We start from the raw sequence: 20,894 nt of genomic DNA, 5'->3' as shown, positions 1-20,894 counted from the left end.
TGCTGATGCATTCACTGTTGAGCAGTGTACCTTTCTCTTGCTCACGCATTATGAAAAGCCTTTAACAAAATGAGTCCTATGAAGCTGTATCTTGCTTCACTGAGAAGTAAGGAGAAAAATAAAAAGGCAAGGAGCTAAAAGAAAAGTTTAAACAAAAAGACAACATTTTGTTACTACAGTTATAAATAGCAATGTATTGTAGCGTCACTAATTGACTTTGGTTGATGTTTTGATGATTCATGGAAGCTACCTAGAGATTTAATTGCGCTGTTTTAATCAGATTGCCTGTTAGAATTTGTAAATAAAATGTTTGGACATATGGCACACATAAATATTCACCAAAGCACATGGTATCAGATGTACTTTTCTATTATTTGAATACTGACACCTCATTCCAATGAATTCTCAGTTCTACGTAGATGTGTTTACATTACAGACAGTAGATAGATGGCTAACAACAAGGTTGGAAGCATATTCTCATACTTTAGAACTTCATTACAAATTTCAAATCTGTTATACTTTGTTTACATGTAACAGCAAACGTTGTGACTAATAGACACAGCACGCAAGTTCTGTTGTCAAATTATGTGTTGTGATGAGCCACTACTAATGGTTGTGGTTGATATTTGAGTCAATAATAGGATACCCAATATAATGAGGTGTTCACAATGCATTGTACCAAAACCACCTTAAACTCTAACATTTAGATTGCTATACCCAAAGCAGATGTCATACGATCATAAAAAATCAGACCCTTTTGGCCCAGCTCATCCATGGCAACTGTGATACCTATCAACACTACTCCCATTTGCCTGTATCCCTCCTCACCAAGAGTTCCCAACCTTATTAATGCCATGGTGACTTACCATTAACTCAGGAGTGTATGGATCCCAGACTGGGAATCTGTGCTCTACACCTTTCCTAGACAAATACCTATCCAAATACATTTTAAATATTGCAATTGTATCACCCTCCACAATCTCTTCTGGCAGCTTGTTCCAGATAACAAACCACCTTTGGAAAACTCTTCATATCTCTTTTACATTTCTCTGCTCTCACCTTAAACCTGTGTCTTCTAGTTCAAGAGTCCCTGACCTGGAAATAAAAGTACCTATCGGTTTTATCTAATTTTAATGAATATCTATACAGTCATATTTAGCTGCCAACATTACAGACTATCCCATCTCTCCCTATAACATCAGTCTTCCATTCTAGGCACCATCCTAGTGAATCTCTTCTATATTTCCCTCTATTGTGATGATGTGGTGATAAGAAATACACACAGCACTCCAATGTAGTCTAACCAATGCACAACTGCAAAATGACATCCCAACTATTTTATACTCAGTGCATCAGTCTGTGAAGGTTTAGGGATTAAGTATAAATTTTTTGATATCACTATTCCTACACTACTCTATGTACACATGGCACCACTTTCAATAAGCTATAGACTTGCACACCAAGGTCCATTTATAACTCCCTGCATAAAATCATTGCCAATTACCTTAGACTTCCAAAATGCATTATGTCACACTTGTCTGAATTGAATTCCATTGCCACTGTTCTTCCCAACTGAGCAATGTCCTGCATATAGTTGGATAACCTTCTTTACTGTCTGGGATTCCATCTATTTCTGCATCATCTGCTAATTTACTAATTACATTTTATTAAATTGAACAATCATCAATTATTGACTCATCAATTTTAACATTTGGTTAGATAGTGGGAGGAATAATCAAAATTCCTTCAGTATGATTATAAAATGGTGACTGACTTCTTACCAGATGATAAAAATATATCCTAGTTAAGGATATATTTGAAATCACTGAAAAAAAATCAGAGATGGGATAATAGCTTAAGATTGACAGATGGTCTATTCCATGAATTCTGCTTTTCTTGATCATAAGAAGCAAAATAATTTCAACAAATAGATTTGTCTATTCACTAAATGGAATTCGTTTCCTAAACCAAGATTTTATTTCAATAATTTTTGATAAATATTTATCCATGTCTTTTTCAAAACTGCTCTGCATTGTGTGTAGCCCATGCTTTGATGTTGGAAATCTTCAGCAATGTAGATCTTGAACTAAAATTACTAAGAATTTAACAATGACTATTCCAGTTAGAGAACTACTACAAAAGCTATTAGATTTTATAGGCTTACAAAATAGTACAAGACATCCAAAAGAGGATGCTTTTCAATTGCATTGTTTCATAACGTCTATAAGCTTGTGTAAGAAAACTAAAGGTTACAGCCAATGAACTCCAGGGGTTTGAAGTGGCAAAAAAAGGAAGCATATTGTCAAATGTGGAAATTAAGTTTATGAGTCATGTTTAGTCCCCTAGCACATGATGGTTTTACAGTTTCTTAAAAACTAATCATTTGCAGACAGAACACATTCATTCACTCAATGATAAAAGTAGGATTCTTCCCATCTAGGTCTAGAACCCATTAACATTTAAATATTTGGTTATTTCGGTGGTAACTTAGAAGCAAAGATAATGTGACAATTTTCAATCATCAGTAGAGTCATTTAATTTTGGCTTTGCTATTATTGGGGAATATATATGATGCCACTTTGAAACAAGCATTAAATACATGTATTAAACTGCAATGTAAATCTCAAGTATAATTGAAACTAAATAAAGCTCTGGAGCACCTGGACGATGAAAATGCATATGTCAGGATGCTCTTCACTGATAACATCCCCTTGAAATCCATCACTTGCTCTATGACCTGGGTCTTGGTACCTCTTTGTGTAACTAAATCAAAAACAAAAATAAAAGGAGCTGGTTGTGGACTACAGGAGGAATGGAGACAGGCTGTCTCCCTGTTGATATCAATGGATCTGGGGTTGAGAGAGTGAACAGTTTTAAATTCCTCGGCATACACATCACTGAGTATCTCATGTGGTCTGTACCTACCGGCTGTGTGCTAAAAGAGGCACAACAGCGCCTCTTTCACCTCAGATGGTTAAAGAAGTTTGGTATGGGCCCCCAAATCCTAAAAACTTTCTCCAGGGGCACAATTGAGAGCATCCTGACTGGCTGCATCACTGCCTCGTATGGAAACTGTACTTCCCTCAATCGCAGAACGCTGCAGAGAGTGGTGTGGACAGCCGAGTGGATCTGTAGATGTGAACTTCCCACTATTCAGGACATTTACAAAAACAAGTGTATAAAAATGGCCCGAAGGATCATTGGGGACCCAAGTCACCCCAACCACAAACTGTTCCAGTTGCTACCACTCGGGTAATGGTACTGCAGCATAAAAGCCAAGACCAATAGGCTCCGGGACAGCTTCTTCCACCTGGCCATCAGACTGCTTAATTCATGCTGATACAACTGTATTTCAATGTTATATTGACTATCCTGTTACACATAATATTTATTATTAAATTGCTATAATTACACATTGCACATTTAGAGCGAGATGTAACATGAAGATTTTTACTCCTCGTATATGAGGGATGCAAGTAATAATGTCAATTCAATTCAATAAATCCTCAAATTCCTCAATGGTATATCCCGGTTAGTGTGGATTGGCAACATCTCCATATTCATTATCAGTACAGCTGTGTGCTTAGCCCCCAGCTCTGTTCCCTTTATACTCAAGATGGTGTGGCAAAGTACAGCTACAATGTTGCATTTAAGTTTGCTAATGACACCATTGCTGTTGGCTGAATCAAAGGTGGTGATGAATCAGCATATAGGAGGGATAATGAAAATCTGGTTGGCTGGTACCACAATAAAAACCTCCACTCAATATCAGCATAACCAGAGCTGATTATCAACTACAGGAGGAATGAGCTTGAGATCCAAAAGCCAGTTCTTCTTGGGGGAGTGGAGGTTGAGATGTTTGGTATCTTAAATTCCCTGGTGTCAACATATCACAGGTCTGCCCTGGGACCACTACAGAAATGTCATCACAAAGAAGGCATGACAGTCTTCTTAGGAGTTCGTGTAGATTCAGAATGTCAGCAAGAACTTTGACAAACTTCTACAGATGCACAGTGGAGAGTATCCTAACTGATTGTATTATGGTCTGGTATGGAAAAGTGGTGGAAATAGTTCAATGCATCATAGACAAAGCCCTCCCCACATCTGAGTACATTTACATGGCATGCTGTCACAAGAAAGCAGCATCCACCATCAAAAGACCCCACCATACAAGGCCATGACCCCTTCTCTCCACTATAATCGGGCAGGAGGTACAGATGCTTTAGAACCCACACCACCAGGTGAAGGAACAGTTATTACCCTACAACCAGCAGGCTCCTAACTCAGCATGGACAGCTTCCTTCATCACTATTCTGAACAGCTTCAATGCCCTCAGACTCACTTTTAAGGACTCAAGTTCTCAGTATTATTTTTATTTGCAGAGGTTGTATTCTTTTGCTTATTAGCTGTTTGTCAGTCTTTGCTTGGTTATCTATAGTTTCTTGTAAAATTCTATTGTACTTCTTTTTACTATACATAACGTGTATATAACCTGTATACTATATGTAACCTGTATTATTTTGATAATAAATTTACTTTGAACGTAGAACTTTTAAGCTACAAACCATTCACTGTGAAATGTTATTTTACTTAATAAATTCTAATGATATTTTTCTAAAGAAAAATTTGTATGTTTTTATTTAACAGCATTCATACCCATTTTACAAGAAGCAGCCCGTCAACATTGCAAGAAATCGTCAGCCAGTTAAGAACATCTTAAATACCGATCCCGTAGCAACTGCATGTTAACTTCAGAATGTCAATCTAATTTGTTGACCTCTGTTTCCATTTCCAAAATAAAACTCTGACATCAGAAGCATAATGCACAGGATGGCTACCTGCATGGTGTACAGTACAAATAGATCCCACTGGGACTTTAAGATTAGTATTTTTCTTCCAGATACAGGCTGGAATTAATGAGGATACCTGCAACTATACTGGCGAGCTGCTGAGTACGAGTGATGGGATAGATTCTGCGTGCCTGTACGATTGCTGCAGCTATTTTCTTTGCATGCCTTTCCTCTCCATAGATCCTTAAGATGGACGCAAGTGACTGTTGATCTAAGGCATTCACGACGTCAGCTGCGGTGGGCATGTCGGGGTACCTACGCACAAGAGGAGCCAATTAATTTCTTTGACGTCATCTTCATTGACAGGGGTGAAGCTTCACAGAACAGAGAAACAAGAGCTGAAATGCACACGGCATACAAGTATGTTTGAGGTTCATTTTAGTAACAGATGGTAAAAAGAGACATGAAACAAGGCATTTTGCAGCTTATTCTTTCATTCTTCTGATCTGAAAATAATTAAACCTATTTTTGTTAAATTTATTAAAGTTTACAAACAATAATTCTAATTCTAAATATGTCTCATAACAAAATTCTATATTACATCTAATTAATTGTATAAATCTTGGTGCATAGCTCATTAATAAAAAGAGATATTGTTCTTTGAAGTGAGTATCAGACCCCAAGTGAAACATTTCATCTGTGTGAGTTGACCCAGTGCACAGCTCCCTTTATTACTTACACATAAATGTAGAATGAAGCTTTAAAAAAATGTAGGTGGAGCAGTTCAGAATAAAATGTAGCTACTTCAACAGAGAGCAATTTAATCACACAAATTTATTTCCATTTTAATCTGGATTTTGCTACAACACAAAATTTATTAATCATAGATACATAGTTCAAGATTCTAATATTTAAATAAGCAGCATGTATTCTAACAAATTTAGAAAATTAGTTTAATGAATATTACATGAGATCAGGAACAAGGGCCAAAATTCTTCAGCTACTGAACTTCTAGAGAAATGGAGGCTTGATTCAATTTCTATTAATTTTCATCATCCGATCTGAGTGGAGAGGAAAAGAAACCTATGATATACCGGTACTAACTATCAAATTTTATCTGCATTGGATGCACAGTATATTTCCCAAAAGATAGTCACTAATTCACTATTTGTTCAATTTAAATCAAATGTTGCATTATTTATGACTTATTACTATATTTTGTACATATTTAAATGCTATGTATAAGACTAAAATTATAACATTGTGCTATTATATACTTGTATATAATCATTTTAAAAACAAATTATTAACAGTGATACAAATTTAAAAGGGGATTATGTGAACCCCTGCTTGCTTGCTAATTCAAGCTGACTCAAAGAAAGCAGTCCCTCTATTGCATTGTGTCATAAGGCCAAGTAATGATGTCTCTACCTGCAAATATACAATTCAGAAACAGTTCAATATCACACACTCCACAAGCAAGTCAAAATGAAACATTTAATTGGAAATTGGTCTCATGTGCAGGGATACAGTAATAAGCTTTGTTTGCACGCCATCCAAACAGATCTTTCCACACAAAAGTACATTGAAGTAGTACAAAAGGAGAAACAATAAAATAATGAAGTACAGTGTCACAGTAAAGTGCGGTGCAGACAATCAGATAATGTGAAAGGGTCATGTTGAAAGGTAAACCGAGAGAACAGGACTTTTTTCCCTTATTGTACAAGTGGTCAAACAAACACTGTTCTGTTCTAAATAGTGATCAAGTAACTATTCAGACACTGTCCTTTGCAAAAAACAAAATGGAGTGCTTCCTGGCAGAATCAGACGAGCTGTGTATTTTTTCCACTTTTAAGCAATCAAGCTGAAAAGTAGTGAAGATGTCTTTTATGATTGCCAGGTTTTCCATACTAATCAAAGCAAATACAAAATCTCTCATCTTAGTTAAACAGACATGTCTATAATTATGGCAAATTAGACCTTGGAATAGCACTGTCAATTGCTGGCAAACAGTCAAACAAAAGCTATCAAGGCCATCCTTTACTTTAACACAGTGGTTTTGTGTGGCTTGCTTTGTCATCTGAGAAGCTAACAGTCAATCAAATTGTGTGCCTAGGTAGATCACAAAAAGAACTGACCAGATAAGGGCACCACATTTCCTTATTGCAGCACAGTTATCTACGTGAAATTTTACAACAATCTGGTCATCTCAAGATTACCATTACACTTGTGTTTTCCGAAAAAAATAAAGGAATTGAAGAATTCAAGATTATTTAATTAACTAAATGTAAACACACCACCCACCAAATTGGACACATATCTCCTGTTGTGTTGCATGTAACTAGGTAGCTAGTCCAAAATACCAATGGCAATACGGAATGATGATGGAATAATACCAATTCAAGGATCAAACATGATACAATGCCTCAGGAACCATATTGCCTGTTTATTTTTTAAAATAAGTTTTGACTCCGAGGCTCATCCTTCCTGCACCGAGTTGTAGAGAACAGAAACAGATCCTTTGGACCACCACACTCATGCTGACCTTCCTGCACATCTGCACTAATCCCATTTGTGCCCATTAGATTCATGTATTTTCATGGCTTGCTTGTTTAAATTTTTGTCTAATTGTATCTTAAAATAGTGATACTATCAAAATCCACAATCCACCCCAAGCAACAAACTCTAAATAACAGCCACTTTCTATGTAAAATAAACTTTACCCTAAAATTCCCTTTAGAAGTCCTTTCTTAAACCCTCTTGTCTTTGATAGTTGTACCTTGGGAAAAAATTGATTCTGGCTCTTCTGAATCTATGTCTTTTATAATTTTATGTACTCCTATCAGGGCACTCTATAGCCTTCTTTACTCTTGGGAAAACAAACCCAGTATCTCCCCATCACTATAGTCCCCCAACCCAGGCATCTCTTTTAGACTCTTTACAGTACAACCACGTTCTTTCTACAGTACAGGGACCAGAATGCAGAATACTCCAAGCGCAGTCTAAGGTTTTGTAAAGTTGCAACGTAACATCCTAATTTTTATATTCCAAGCCTTGATCTGTGAAGTTAATATGCCAGAGGCCTTCTTAAGTAATAGGCCTTCTTAAGTTTTGCAAATAAAAACTTCATTACTTTGAAGGTATATAGCCCAGTCCATGATTAAACAAAGATAACAAACAGGATGCCAGTGATCAAAGACATAATGAGCTGAATGACCTAAACCGATTAACTGAAACAGAAATGAGCGTAGAAGGAATCAACCTGAGTGAAGAACAACCAGACTAAAAGGTGAGGGTGTAGCAGCAGTGACAGTTTAACCTTCAATCATCAATTCTTATAGCATGGCAAGAGTGAGCACAGCAATAAAACTCAAAAGTGGTCATCCTCCATCAGCAAGGTCTCTCCCAAGCAGAAACTTCGTGACAGACAGGAGTTTCAAAACGTGTTGTCCGAGCTCTTCTGAAGAAGCACAGAGAACCGGGTGAGGTTGAGGATCAGAAATGTTGTTGTCAGCCACAGAAACTGAGTGCAGCAGACAAGAGATATATCAAAACGACATCCCTTCTAAATCAGAAGATGTCCAGCACTGCTATCAGCCCTGAACTCACAGAAACAACTGGAACCCAAGTACACCTCTAAAACCCAGAGAAATCTTGTCAGAAGTGGTCTTCATGGAAGAGTTGTTGTCAAAAAGCTATTCCTCTGAAATGGAAACAAAGCCAAGAGACTTGCCTATGTACAAAAACACAAGAACTGGGGTGCTGAACAACGGCAGCAAATTCTCTGGAAGGACAAGCAAAATTTGACATTATTGGCTCAAACAGGAGGCAGTTTGTCTGTAGAAGAGCTAGAGATCACTACCTCGATGAGTGTCTGCAGCCAACGGTGAAGCATATTGAAGGTTCCAGAAATGTGATCTAAGTGATTTTGACTGTGGAAAGATTATTGGTGCTAGACAGGGTGCTTTGAGTATCTCAGAAACTGCTGATCTCCTGGGATTTCGACACACAACAGTCTCTAGAGTTTGCAGTCAATAGTGCTGAACAAAAAAACATCCAGTGAGCGGCAGTTCTGTGGGCAAAAAATGGCTTTTCAGCGACAGAGCTTCCAGTTTAAGATGACGCTGGTGAAGCCCAGTGATGATTTGCAGATAGCAAACAAAACAAAATATTACTGTATCATTCACACCTTTTCTTGGATATGATCACTACAATCAATAGCTTGTAACTTCCCTTTTGGAGTTGAACTGTTGAACTGCCTCTATGGCCTGGCTTTTTTGCAACGCAGGTCAATTGTGGCATGGCATGTATGGCCCAAATCAAGGTGCCTTGGCCCAGGCATGAGAGCAGGGAATGAGCCAATGTTTGGATATTGCTGGAGCGGACTTGGATGTGATTTGATGCAGCAGAACTGAGGTGAGGCAAGTTGAGGCAATGCCAAGTCAAGGTGGTGGGGCCCAGGACTGGGCCTAAGAGCAAGGAAACACCCAAGGTTTGAGCAACTTAAGTGGTGGGCCAAATTGGAAAATTCAGGTTCGGGCCAAATTGAGGTGGGGGAGCCCTGGACCGCAAGTTTATCAAAGTGGCAGGGCCCAGGTCTGAGAGTGAGGAACAACCTGAGGTTGGGATGATTTAAGTGCCAGGCTGGATTGAAAAGGTCAGGGTGTAGGAGATGGAGGAGAGGACTAGGCCAGTTCAACTTGCTGCTCTACGAGGTTTACTCGTCTCTGCAATGAATTGCTGCTGTGGCCTGCAACTAATGGGCTCCTGAATTAGTTGCAGTGATGACTAGCTTTGTGTTTGTGTTTCACTTTGGTGAACTTCAGTTCTGAATGTTACTTGCTTATTTTTATCATTTACATTTTTTTTTTTTAGCACATTGGGTGTTCAACGGTCTCTTTTCACCCCCAGTGGATTCTATTGGGTTTCTTCGTTTTGTGGCTGCCTGTAAGGAGACGAATCTCAAGGTTGTATATAGTATAAATACCTTGGTAATAAATGTACTTTGAACCTTGAAAATGGCCAAACTGGTTCAAGCTGACAGGAAGCCAAGAGTAATTCATTCCAACAGTGGTGCATAGAAGAACATGTCAAACCTTAAAGCAGATGGGCTACAGCAGCAGAAGACCACAAACAGACACTCAGCTGCCACTTTATTAACTACAGGAGGTAGCTTAAATCTCCTCTGAGTGAATGTAAGCTTATTAATAAAAGCAAATGCTACTGGTGTTCCACAAGGGTCTGTGTTGGGATCGCTTCTTTAGATGTTATAAGTCAATCATCTGGATGACGGAATTGATGGCTTTGTGGTCAACTGGGTGCTGATGATATGAAGACAAGTGGGGGGCCAGTAGTGTTGAAGAAGCAGAGAGGCTGCAGAAAGATTTGACAGCTTAGGAAAAAGGGTGAAAAAGTGGCAGATGGAATACGGTGTTGGGAAGTGTTTGGTCATGCACTTTCGTAGAAGAAATAAAAGCATAGACTATTTTATAAATGGAGAGAAAATTCAAAAATCTTAAGTGCAAAGGAACTTGGAAGTCCGCGTGTAGAATTCCCTAAAGGTCAATTTGCATGGTCAGTTGGTGGTGATAAAGGCAAGTACTATGTTAGCATTCATTGCAAGAGGACTAGAATATAAAATCAAGGATGTAATTTTGAGTCTTTGTAAGGCACTGTTGAGGCCTCACTTGGAGTATTGTGATCAATTTTGGTCCCCCTTTCTACTAAGAAAGGATGTGCTGGCATTGGAGAGGGTTCAAAAGAGGTTCACAAAAATTATTTCAGGATTGAAAGGCTTATAATATGAGAAGCGTTTGATGGTTCTAGGACTGTGCTCACTGGAATTCGATAGGATGGGGTGGAACCTCATTGACACCTATCGAATGTTGAAAGGCCTCGATAGAGTGGATGTGGAGAGAATGCTTCCTATGGTGTGGGAGTACAAGACCGGAGGATACAGCCTCAGGATAGAGAAACAGTAATTTAGAATGGATGAGGAGAAATTTCTTTAGCCAGTGAGTGGTGAATCCGTGGAATTTGTTGTCAAAGGCAGCTGTAGAGGCCAGGTCATTGGGTATATTTAAGGCATAGGCTGATAAATTCTTGATTAGTCCTATGGCCTGAAGTGTTAGGTCTAAATCTGAGAAACCAAATTTCAAATGCAAGTCAACAATCCTCATCATTTGACAAGAGTAGGCCTTTCGTTTGCTAGAATAGATTGTAAACAAAATTCCTTTCCTAGAAATACTTCTTCAAAATTTCCTTCGCTGCTGAAGCATTGAATAAGCAGCATACCTCATATTTGCACAAGGCCAGAAAATAGCTAGTTTTAAGCTCTTAATGCTGACACTCCAGCATGGTGCAGATTCTTTTTATAACATGGAGCTATTTTTCTTCTAAACTGTATCCACAGAAGAGAAATTAATTGGGTTTATTTGTTGCCAGTTCTGCATATTGAAAGTAAAGACAATTCTGTCATGAAGAACACAGTAGTTTCTGTACCAACCTGTTCCCATCCATTCTCATGTCTAGAGGCCCATCCTTGCTTAAAGCAAAACCACGACATGGCATGTCTAGCTGCATAGAAGAGCAACCTGCATCAATAATGATTCCATCGAAGGTATCTGCCTCTACTCCAGATGCTTCTAATAAGGCCTCCAGTTGGCTGAATCTTCCAAAAAGAGGCTGAAGGCGTCCACTGAAAGAAAATAAGTAAAAAAGACAATTATTATTCTTTGGATAAGTCCTAAGAAAAAAAAATTACATTTTTCTTCAGTTTCACAATCTTCCTCATACCCACAAGCTCTGTGATTGAGAAATTCAGATGTGTAATTTCTGTTTGCTCAATATAGATAGCTCCTATGTGAAAATTTTCAGAGTAAGCCAACATCATAAGCTCTTTTCACATCGACTCCAAAATAAAAATATTTACAAGAGAGAATACATTTAAAGAAGCTTATAATCAAAAACACTTGGTCTGTCAATCAACAAGATCTTGACAGACCTGCTACCCAAAACACCATTTTCCAAACCTATCCTGATAGCTCTTGATATGCTCACAAACGCTTCGAGGACTGGGTTTGGATGCATTCCCAATTTATTTACACTGCTTGACTACACAACCTGTAGGTTCCAAGTCCTCCTTCAATTTCATCTTGATACATTTCTCATGCAGGACAAAATTGCCACAAAATGACTATAGGCTCAGTTCTATATTCCTGAAAGCCATCAGTAAGTGATGCCATCATTCTGTGTAGATCAACTAAACCCTGATTTTCATCAACCTCAATGAATCAGCAACTATTTGACTAAAGTAACATCTACAGTAGAAATCCTGTCTCAAGAGTCACGAGAATGTTCTTTCGAGTCACATACCAGACATTTGAACAAATTGCTTAGGCTGATAACCAAAAGCCAATACTTAAGGTGCACAGATGCAGGGAGCATCTATTAGATTAAACTACAATTACATTTACCCTTTCAAATGGAACAAAAGACTCAGTTGAATAGTCAAAGAGCAGGCAGTTTGGTTTGAGTTCCCAAACCTTAGCCACAAATGACCACATATTGTGGAATATTGTTGCCTGCAAAAGGGCTGCCACTTTTCTCCAGAAATGCAAGAGTGAACAGTACTAAAAACAGAAAACAATATGTAAATGAAAACTGGTGCTCATAATGTTTAATGCATCATAATCAGTCCACACATGAAAATCCTGTAATTCAGAATTAGAATTGGGTTTAGTGTCACCGGCATATGTTGTGAAATTAGTTGTTTTGTAGCAGCAGTACACAGGAAAACATAATAATAAAAAACTATAAATGACAGTAAGAAATGCATACAAAAAGATTAAATAGGTAGTGCAAAAAAAGCAAATAAAATAATGAGGTAGTGTACATGGATTCATTGTCGATTCAGAAATATGATGGCAGAGGAGAAGACCTGTTCCTCAAAGGTTCAATGGTTCATTTATCAACAGAGCATGTGTCCCTACACAACTCTGAAATTTATATTCTCCAGATAGCCACAAAACAAAGAAAGAAAATGCAAGTTGTTCAGAGAGAAACTTCAAGCCCACCCTGTACAAAAAGGAACGGTATCCCAATCATCAACCCCCTCAAAACCCCCCCTTCCCCCACACAAAATGGATCAGGCACATCGCTCCCCAATAAACAATCCTTTCCTTCGCACAACAAAATGGAAAAGGAACATGCGATTAAAAAACATAGAATATAAGATCCATAAGTCTGAAAAAGTCCAGTCCATAAACACAATATTGTATTCCAAATCATAAACGCAGAACCACAATACCATCCTACCAAATCACCAACATTCATCAAAAGAGAGGGACACCACAGGAGGCAGAGAGGCCTATCCGCCTGCCACAGCAAGCCACACATCGATAGGCTGCCCACAGGCACCTTCTCCAGCAGAAAACAAAAGGCAGGCAGCTGGTGTTGCAACTTTCACTCGCCTTTAGCATTCACCTCAATGTCTCAATCTTCCTCTACGCTTTGATCAATGAGTAATGGATGCACTAAACATCAAAATTGAGTCAAAAAATTGGCTCGTGCCCCACCTCAAAGTTTCTTTGCATCGAGGCCATCCGATTACGCACTGACTTCTTGGAATCTCCTCAGAGACAGCAAAGCACTGAATCAGTCAAACAATCTCCAAACTGTAAATCACAGATGCCAACAGTTTCAGAAACACATTTAAGGTGATAAGCAGTTGTAAAAGAAGTAAAAATATATATTTTCATTTGCTATTTGGAAGATGTCAACCAAGGGAGCACTGTACACTGACACCATCTTGACCAGAATACCTGAAATCTGAAACACTGTGTGTGTGTCTTTAGACTCCTGTGCCTCCTCCTTGATGGTAGCAATGAGAAGAGGTCACATCTTGAGTGACGGAAATCCTTAATGACGGATGCCGCCTTTTTGAGGTGTTGCTTTTTGAAGGTGTCAGCCTTACAGAGGATTGTACCTGCGATGGAGCTGGATGAGTTTACAACTTTCTGCAGCTTTTTCCGATCCTGTGCAGTGGCTCCTCCATACCAGAGCAGAAATTTGCAACTGTCCTCAAATTCCAAATGAAATACAGCTGCTGTCGTGCCTTGGTTTCTTTGGAATTGCATCAATGTGTTAGGCCCAGGATAAATCTTCAGAGATGTTAACATCCAGTAACTTAAAACTGTTCACCCTTTCCACTGCTGATCCCTCGATGAGAACTGGAATGTTCCCTCAACTTCTGCTTCCTAAAGTCCAAGATCAATTCTTACTGACGTTGAGTGCAAGGTTGTTGTTGTGACAGCGCTCAACCAGCTGATCCATTTCACTCCTGTATGCCTCCTCATCACCATCTGAAAACCTGCCTACTATAGTTTTGTTGTTAGCAAATTTATAGATGCCATTTGTCCTGTGACTAGCCACACAATTGTGGGTGTAGAGAGAGTAGAGGAGTGAGCTAAGTACTCATCCTTGAGGTGCACCTGTGTTGACTGTCAGTGAGGAGATGTTATGTCCAATTCATACAGACTATGGTCTCCCGATGAGGAAGTTAAAGATCCAGATGCAGTGGAGAGTACAGAGGCCCAGGTTTTGAAGCTTGTTGATTAGAACTGAGGGTATGATTGTGTTGAACACTGAGCTGCAATCAATAAACATCAGCCTGTCATAGGTACTGCCATTGTCCAAGTCATCCAAAGCTGAGTGGAAAGCCAGTGCAATTGCATCCGCTGTAGACCATCTGTGGCAACAGGCTAATTTCAGCAGGTCTTGGTTCTTGCTTGAGCAGGAATTGATTCTGACCATGATCGACCTCTCAAAATACTTCAACACACACTAAAAGAGTAAAGAAACTTCATCACAGATCAAAAGAGTAAAGAAGCACCTAAATGAGAGATTACCAAAATTGCAAAATTAAAATCACTGGCAACTGTCACCTGAACAAATAAGAGAATGAAAGAATTAGATGACAAAAAGATTGAAAAACCAAAGACATCGTGAGAGAATGGCAACTAAACATTTAAAAAGCAAACACGAGGAAATCTGCAGATGCTGGAAATTCAAACAACAACACACACAAAATGCTGGTGGAACACAGCAGGGCCGGGAGGCATCTATAGGGAGAAGCACTGTCGACGTTTCGGGCCGAGACCCTTCGTCAGGACTAACTGAAAGGAAAGATAGTAAGAGATTTGAAAGTAGTGGGGGGAGGGGGAAATGTGAAATGACAGAAATAGACCGGAGGGGGTGGGATGAAGCTAAGAGCTGGAAAGGTGATTGGCAAAAGTGATACAAAGCTGGAGAAGGGGAAGGATCATGGGACGGGAGGCCTCAGGAAAAAGAAAGGCGGGGTAACACCAGAGAGAAATGGAGAACAGGCGAACAACTAAATATGTCAGGGATGAAGTGAGAAGGGGAGGAGGGGCATTAACAGAAGTTAGAGAAGTCAATGTTCATGCCATCAGGTTGGAGGCTACCCAGCCGGTATATAAAGTGTTGTTCCTCCAACCTGAGTTTGGATTCATTTTGACAATAGAGAAGGCCAAGGATAGACATATCAGAATGGGAATCGGACGTGGAATTAAAATGTATGGCCACTAGGAGATCCTGCTTTTTCTGGCGGACCGAGCGTAGGTGTTCAGCAAAACGATCTCCCAGTCTGCCTGGTCTGCTAAATTCCACCAGGATTTTGTGTGTGTTGTTGTAAACATTTAAAAGTCTGGTTCAAATTTCTTCCAGGCAAAATAAAGCTTTTTGTGAATGTGTAAAGAGCAGTTCACCTTTGACTTCCATTTATCAAGTTTTCCATTTAGGATTTAACTGTTTTTGTTACAGTTTTAACATACATCAAATGTCTGCAATAACAGCTAATATATTCTATTCTCATAGACACTTTGTTTTTGAAAAATTCCAAATTTATTGATGAATTTTGATGCTTGTATATTATACACATTTTTTGCAATGTCAATTAAACCTCCATAGACAGCATTTTATTGTTGAGGATAAACATTATAAATTTATTACAATAATGAGGGAAAGGAAGAAACCTGCAAAGTAACTGTTGTGGATTACCAAGATAAAAATATTAACTAGTTTAATTTCCATTACTTGCAGTAATTTTTCACCATTGTTCAGTATTGTTACAGCATCATCTACCAATATTGTTTAAAGTTTTACCAGCTAAATAAATACATAAAATTCCATTAATTTGAAGAGTATCAAGTAATTTGTAATGTACAAAAATAGACAGCTTATTTGCTTTAAATAATTCATTCCCAAAAAAAAACTAAAATTCCTAATTTCTCTTGTTTTTAAACCTTACCCAGTTATCTTAAGGAAAATTCTTCTTATTCTAATCAACCTATGGGGCATCCTGTACCATGGACATTACACCTGCAGTTTTAAATATTTACTTTAAAACAAAAATTACATAATAATACCCATAAGTGGAGAATGTCACATTGGCAAATGATTATACACCTGAAAAGTTACCTTTAATTATATCAATTTTCAATTACACAGCACCTTTAAATTAGATAAAAATTCTAATAATTCATACAGATATCACCAGCCAAAGCCGATCAAGAGCCAAAGGTAGTGTTGGTGATATATGGCTAAAAACTTGATTAAACAGGGAGTATTAAAACACCATGTTGTTGGAGCAAAAGAATGCTAAAGTCAACAGTAAAGTTCTACCTTTTGAGATACACGAGGCACTAAATCTGGGCACAGACTGTGCAAACAGGGTTTAGAAGTGTCCCTCCAAATTGAAACGATTGGAGGCTTTGGAATGAAAAATTAAAGCATTTCCTCACAAACTGAATGCTATTTTATAAAACATTGCATATCGTTATTTTTCTTCTCAATTCTATTTGGTCGTAGTCATATTTTTAAACTACATAAGAAATCAGTAATAAGGAAAAATAACAATAAAGACTTGTTCTGAAGGTTGAGATTTTATTTATTTTGGCCTTTAGCTTCTTATCTTACAATTATCCATTACTCTTATATTTTAAATGCACTTAACACACTAACAATTAACTTAAGTATGTAATATTTTCATGACAACATGTTTTTATTTGCTTAAAGAAACCTTTAAATGGAAAGTTGAAGAATTTGCAGTGGAGGAAGGCTTTGCTGATCATGCGCTAAATGAGCATTACAGTGGTCTATTGACTTTAATGTCTTGAACACCAGGAAGGTGACCAGTAAATACAAGAGCACAACTTCAGCTCCAATAAACAAAGATTAATACCAAAGTTCCTAAAAAAAACAAGATTGGCTTCAAATGCTGAATATAATTTTCTGCAAAGCTCAATTTAGTATCAATTTTTAAAAATCATAATATAAAAATAATCTGCATTTATTTATTATCATTGTATTCTTCACTGAAAGAATAAGTATGAATATAAACTGAGTAAACTATTTTGAGCCATACTTCATTTCAAAATCAGTAAATACCCCAGTTGAAACATTGTAAAAATAGTTCAGGCAAACTTCATAAATCTAAAGTCAAACAAATTTTGCAAACATATATTTTCAGCCTTAAAATTTTTCATCCTTAGCTGAGTAGTTTACCATGTAACCTGCTCACTTTTACTACAAAGTTTAAGACAGACAACTAATGTAAAGATAATCATTTAAAATGATATGCTTTATGGCTTTTGCTGAAGTAATTGGTAACATTTAACTTGAACTTGCCATTTTACTTATTACACATGCAATCCCTAGGCATGTAATGTGACAAGCCTATATAGGTAAATACTTCAAAGAGGAGGACCACATTACAGGTTTTAAAAAAAGTGCAAATTATTTCAAATTCACACCTACACTGTGTGTGTTGAGATGGCAAATTTACAAAAAGGTTCAACTTGGCCTTGAGGAACAAAATGAATTACAAAAGCACTATCAGCAACATAATGTTTTTCACTCTTTAAAACAAACGAGTACAATTTTTACAGTGGTATCAAATTAAACTTATTAAATAGCTGCATTTTATCTTGCACTGATTTTTGTATATTAGCAATATGCAAAACAGTTCCAATCTTTCAGGAGATAAAATAGCTCTATATATGCACAGCTGATTTGATCATTTTGCATTTTGATTTGGTACCTTTTTCTACATACTTACAGATACCTCTTTCACAGATCAGCTTGGCTTCTACCTCGATCAAATGCCTAGATGCAGTTCACCCAAATCCTCAATGTGTTGGTTTTCCATCAATCTTATATTCAACTGGATCACATTCACTGAAACTCATTAAGCAGCTAATTTGCAATACTGGAAGTTTTCTCAAGAATGGGTTTTAAAATCTTGCCTCCTACTTAAGTCCTTGATTCTCATATTGCAGCTGGAGGGGGTGGGACCAGGGCCTCCAAATGGCAATGAATTACAAAGTGGCTTACTTTGAGACATCATGTTCTTACAGCATGAATATTAAAGATCTGAAAAAACACATTCCTGTTTTACATAATTCCTAATTAAAGTTGCCTGGATTATGCATCAAGAAATTTAAATGTAACAAAATGCTATAATGTTATTTTGTTTTAATCATTGATGCATTCAATATCTATTAATAATATACATAAATGCATATTTTACCAATTGTAATATTTGATTATATTTTGGAAAGATAGATTTTTACGACTAACAAAGATTTCAAGTGATTGTACATTACTTAAAAATTGACAGAAATAACTGAATTATGGTTCTGTTATGTAGGTTCAGTAAAATGTATGTCAATAAGCTTGAGTCACAAACCTTATTCTATCTGGAGAAATTTCATTTCACAACCTGAGATACAATCTTTAAAAAAAGTGCAACTGGTGAAATGACAAGATAAGTAATAAAATATAGTCGCATATTTTTAAGTCCAAACCTAAATACTTCTTAAGCTGCTGTCTATGCACATTCATTTCGCTATGAACTAATAGAACTTTATATAAAATATCTAAAATTTCTTTGAATAGTAAAGACCGCTGTCTAAAGCTCTTAATCAGATAGAAAATTGTGTGTAGCTTTAGCAGATGGAACTTGAACCTGGTAAATGTTGAGTGATGCATTTTTACAAACAAAATAAGGGTAGGACATATCAGGGTGCTAAGAAACGATGACGAAAAGTGAAATCTGAGTCTCAAAGTCCATAGTTCATGTTAAGTGGCAGTATGGGTCGAAGGGGTGGCAAAGGAAGTCTTTGCGGCTTGTCCTCATGGGTCAGAGCATAGAATATTATGAGCTGGGACGACATGTTAACTTTACAAAACATTGGTTGCCTTATACTAGGAGCTGCCACACGATAGGAAGGGTGTGTATAAGTTGGAAAGAATGCAGACAAGATTCACCAGGGTTTTGCTTGGTTTAAGAGGACTTTAGTTAGGGGGAAATATTGGAAAGATTGCACTTGTTTTCCTTGGAGGAAAGAAGGATGAGATTTGAACAGATAGATGTATGCAAGGATATGAGAAGCATAGACAGGGCATATAGTTAAAATCTTATTCCCATAGTCAGGATATGGAAATCCAAAGGGCATAGGTTTAAGATGAGAGGAAGGTATTTTAAAGGGAACATTTTTATTCACATGAACAGTGGTCACAGCAAGTGAATCACATACAGTCCCTACATTTAAGAGATACTTAGATACTTAAATAAGCAAAGCATTGAAAAATATGGTTCTTATGCAGACAACTGTGTCTAGAATAACTGAGCAAAAAGATAACCTTGGACATAGTGGGCTGAACAGCCTATTTCTATGAGATGACTCCATTATAAATCCAGTTTCTACTTCTAAAAACAGTAACTTTTAAAAATCCATACTTGTCCATCTTTTAATAAATAGCTTGCACAGAACAAGTAGTCTAAGCTCAATATCTGCAACAGTAAATTTACAACTTTTTCCTGTAAAATTATGTATTCATATTGCATGACAGTTTTTCTTGTGCTGCAAGATTAAATGCCTCTTACATTCATACGAGATTAGGCCATAATGCATAACTCATGTACTAAAAGCTTACTTGAGTCCAGGATCTTGCACCTCACTGAATTATACAAAAAATATGCAATCACTTTTATATAACCACGTAACCCAATGGGTCACATCAATCATCAATTTTTAAAAAGAATTCTTCAGAAAATGAATTACCAAAAGAAACTGCTAATGGTCTCTGATGGCATGGCAATGGTGCTGACGTAAACATTTAGTTACACTTCATGAAGTATTCAGTTTTGTTTATAGAAATGTCTAATGCTATAGAACAGCTTATAAAACAGAAACTCTTGCATTTGCAGAAAATACTAAAACACCTCCTAGTGGTCATTTCAGGATAGCATTGTCCATAGCCTCAGAGAAGGCCATCTACCTAGCTACAGTTAGCTCATAAGAAAACACAAGTTAAACAGAGGGTGCCTAAGACTTTTGTACAGTACTGTATGTCTTTCCACTTACCAAATAAAACATATTACTGAGCTAATAATACCTATTTCTGTATCCCAACCACCTTCCTCTTTTAACCAATATACAGTACTGTGCAAATATATGTGGCTAAGTTATTTGCACAGCACTGAACATGCTAAATATTTTGTATATAATTTTAGAAATCAGAAATACTATTCTTTTGTATTATATCACTATGCGACTTTGAAAGAAATTGCATGTCATCTGGTGAGAAAATCAAAACAATTCATAAAGGGTTTTCTGTTCAAATGTTTGGTATGCTACATACATACACATCTGTGAACTGTTTAAGGAAATGTTCAGCAAGTTATTAATACACTTTCAGCAGAAAACAATTCATCACAAAATGCTTATTTAAAAGTCAGCAAATGTAACTGAAAATAATGACTGCACCAAAATCTAAACTTTTAAATTATTGCTGTATCATAACTGAATTTGCACCTTTTATTATAGCTATATGTAAAATATAATAATCTAATAAACATAACAAACCAAACTATTTTAAATTCAGAAATTAAAATGTTAACGCATAAAATGTAAAGTAAAATTATCATTTCATTACGACTCACAGGAAAGAGAGATTTTCTTGACAAGATTATTATTAGAAACAATGAGTTATAAACACTGTTGGTATAAAGTATCCCAT

At 37.1% G+C, this 20,894-nt stretch overlaps 1 protein-coding gene across 2 annotated transcripts in view; it reads right to left on the bottom strand.

Moving 5' to 3' along the window:
* mettl15 (methyltransferase 15, mitochondrial 12S rRNA N4-cytidine) overlaps positions 1-20,894 on the bottom strand; it is an 87,304-nt gene that overhangs the window by 16,413 nt on the left and 49,997 nt on the right. For both annotated transcript variants that reach the window (XM_059976005.1, XM_059976006.1), the window contains exons 3-4: positions 11,296-11,487; positions 4,927-5,105 (exon numbers count right to left, since the gene is read on the bottom strand). In XM_059976005.1, coding sequence (XP_059831988.1) covers positions 4,927-5,105; positions 11,296-11,487 — 371 coding nt within the window. The remainder of the gene's footprint in view (positions 1-4,926; positions 5,106-11,295; positions 11,488-20,894) is intronic.

Source organism: Hypanus sabinus, chromosome 7, assembly GCF_030144855.1.
Source record: "Hypanus sabinus isolate sHypSab1 chromosome 7, sHypSab1.hap1, whole genome shotgun sequence".
NCBI lineage: Eukaryota > Metazoa > Chordata > Chondrichthyes > Myliobatiformes > Dasyatidae > Hypanus > Hypanus sabinus.
Note: the sequence above shows the minus strand (reverse complement) of the source record. Positions and strands in the feature narration are given on the sequence as shown.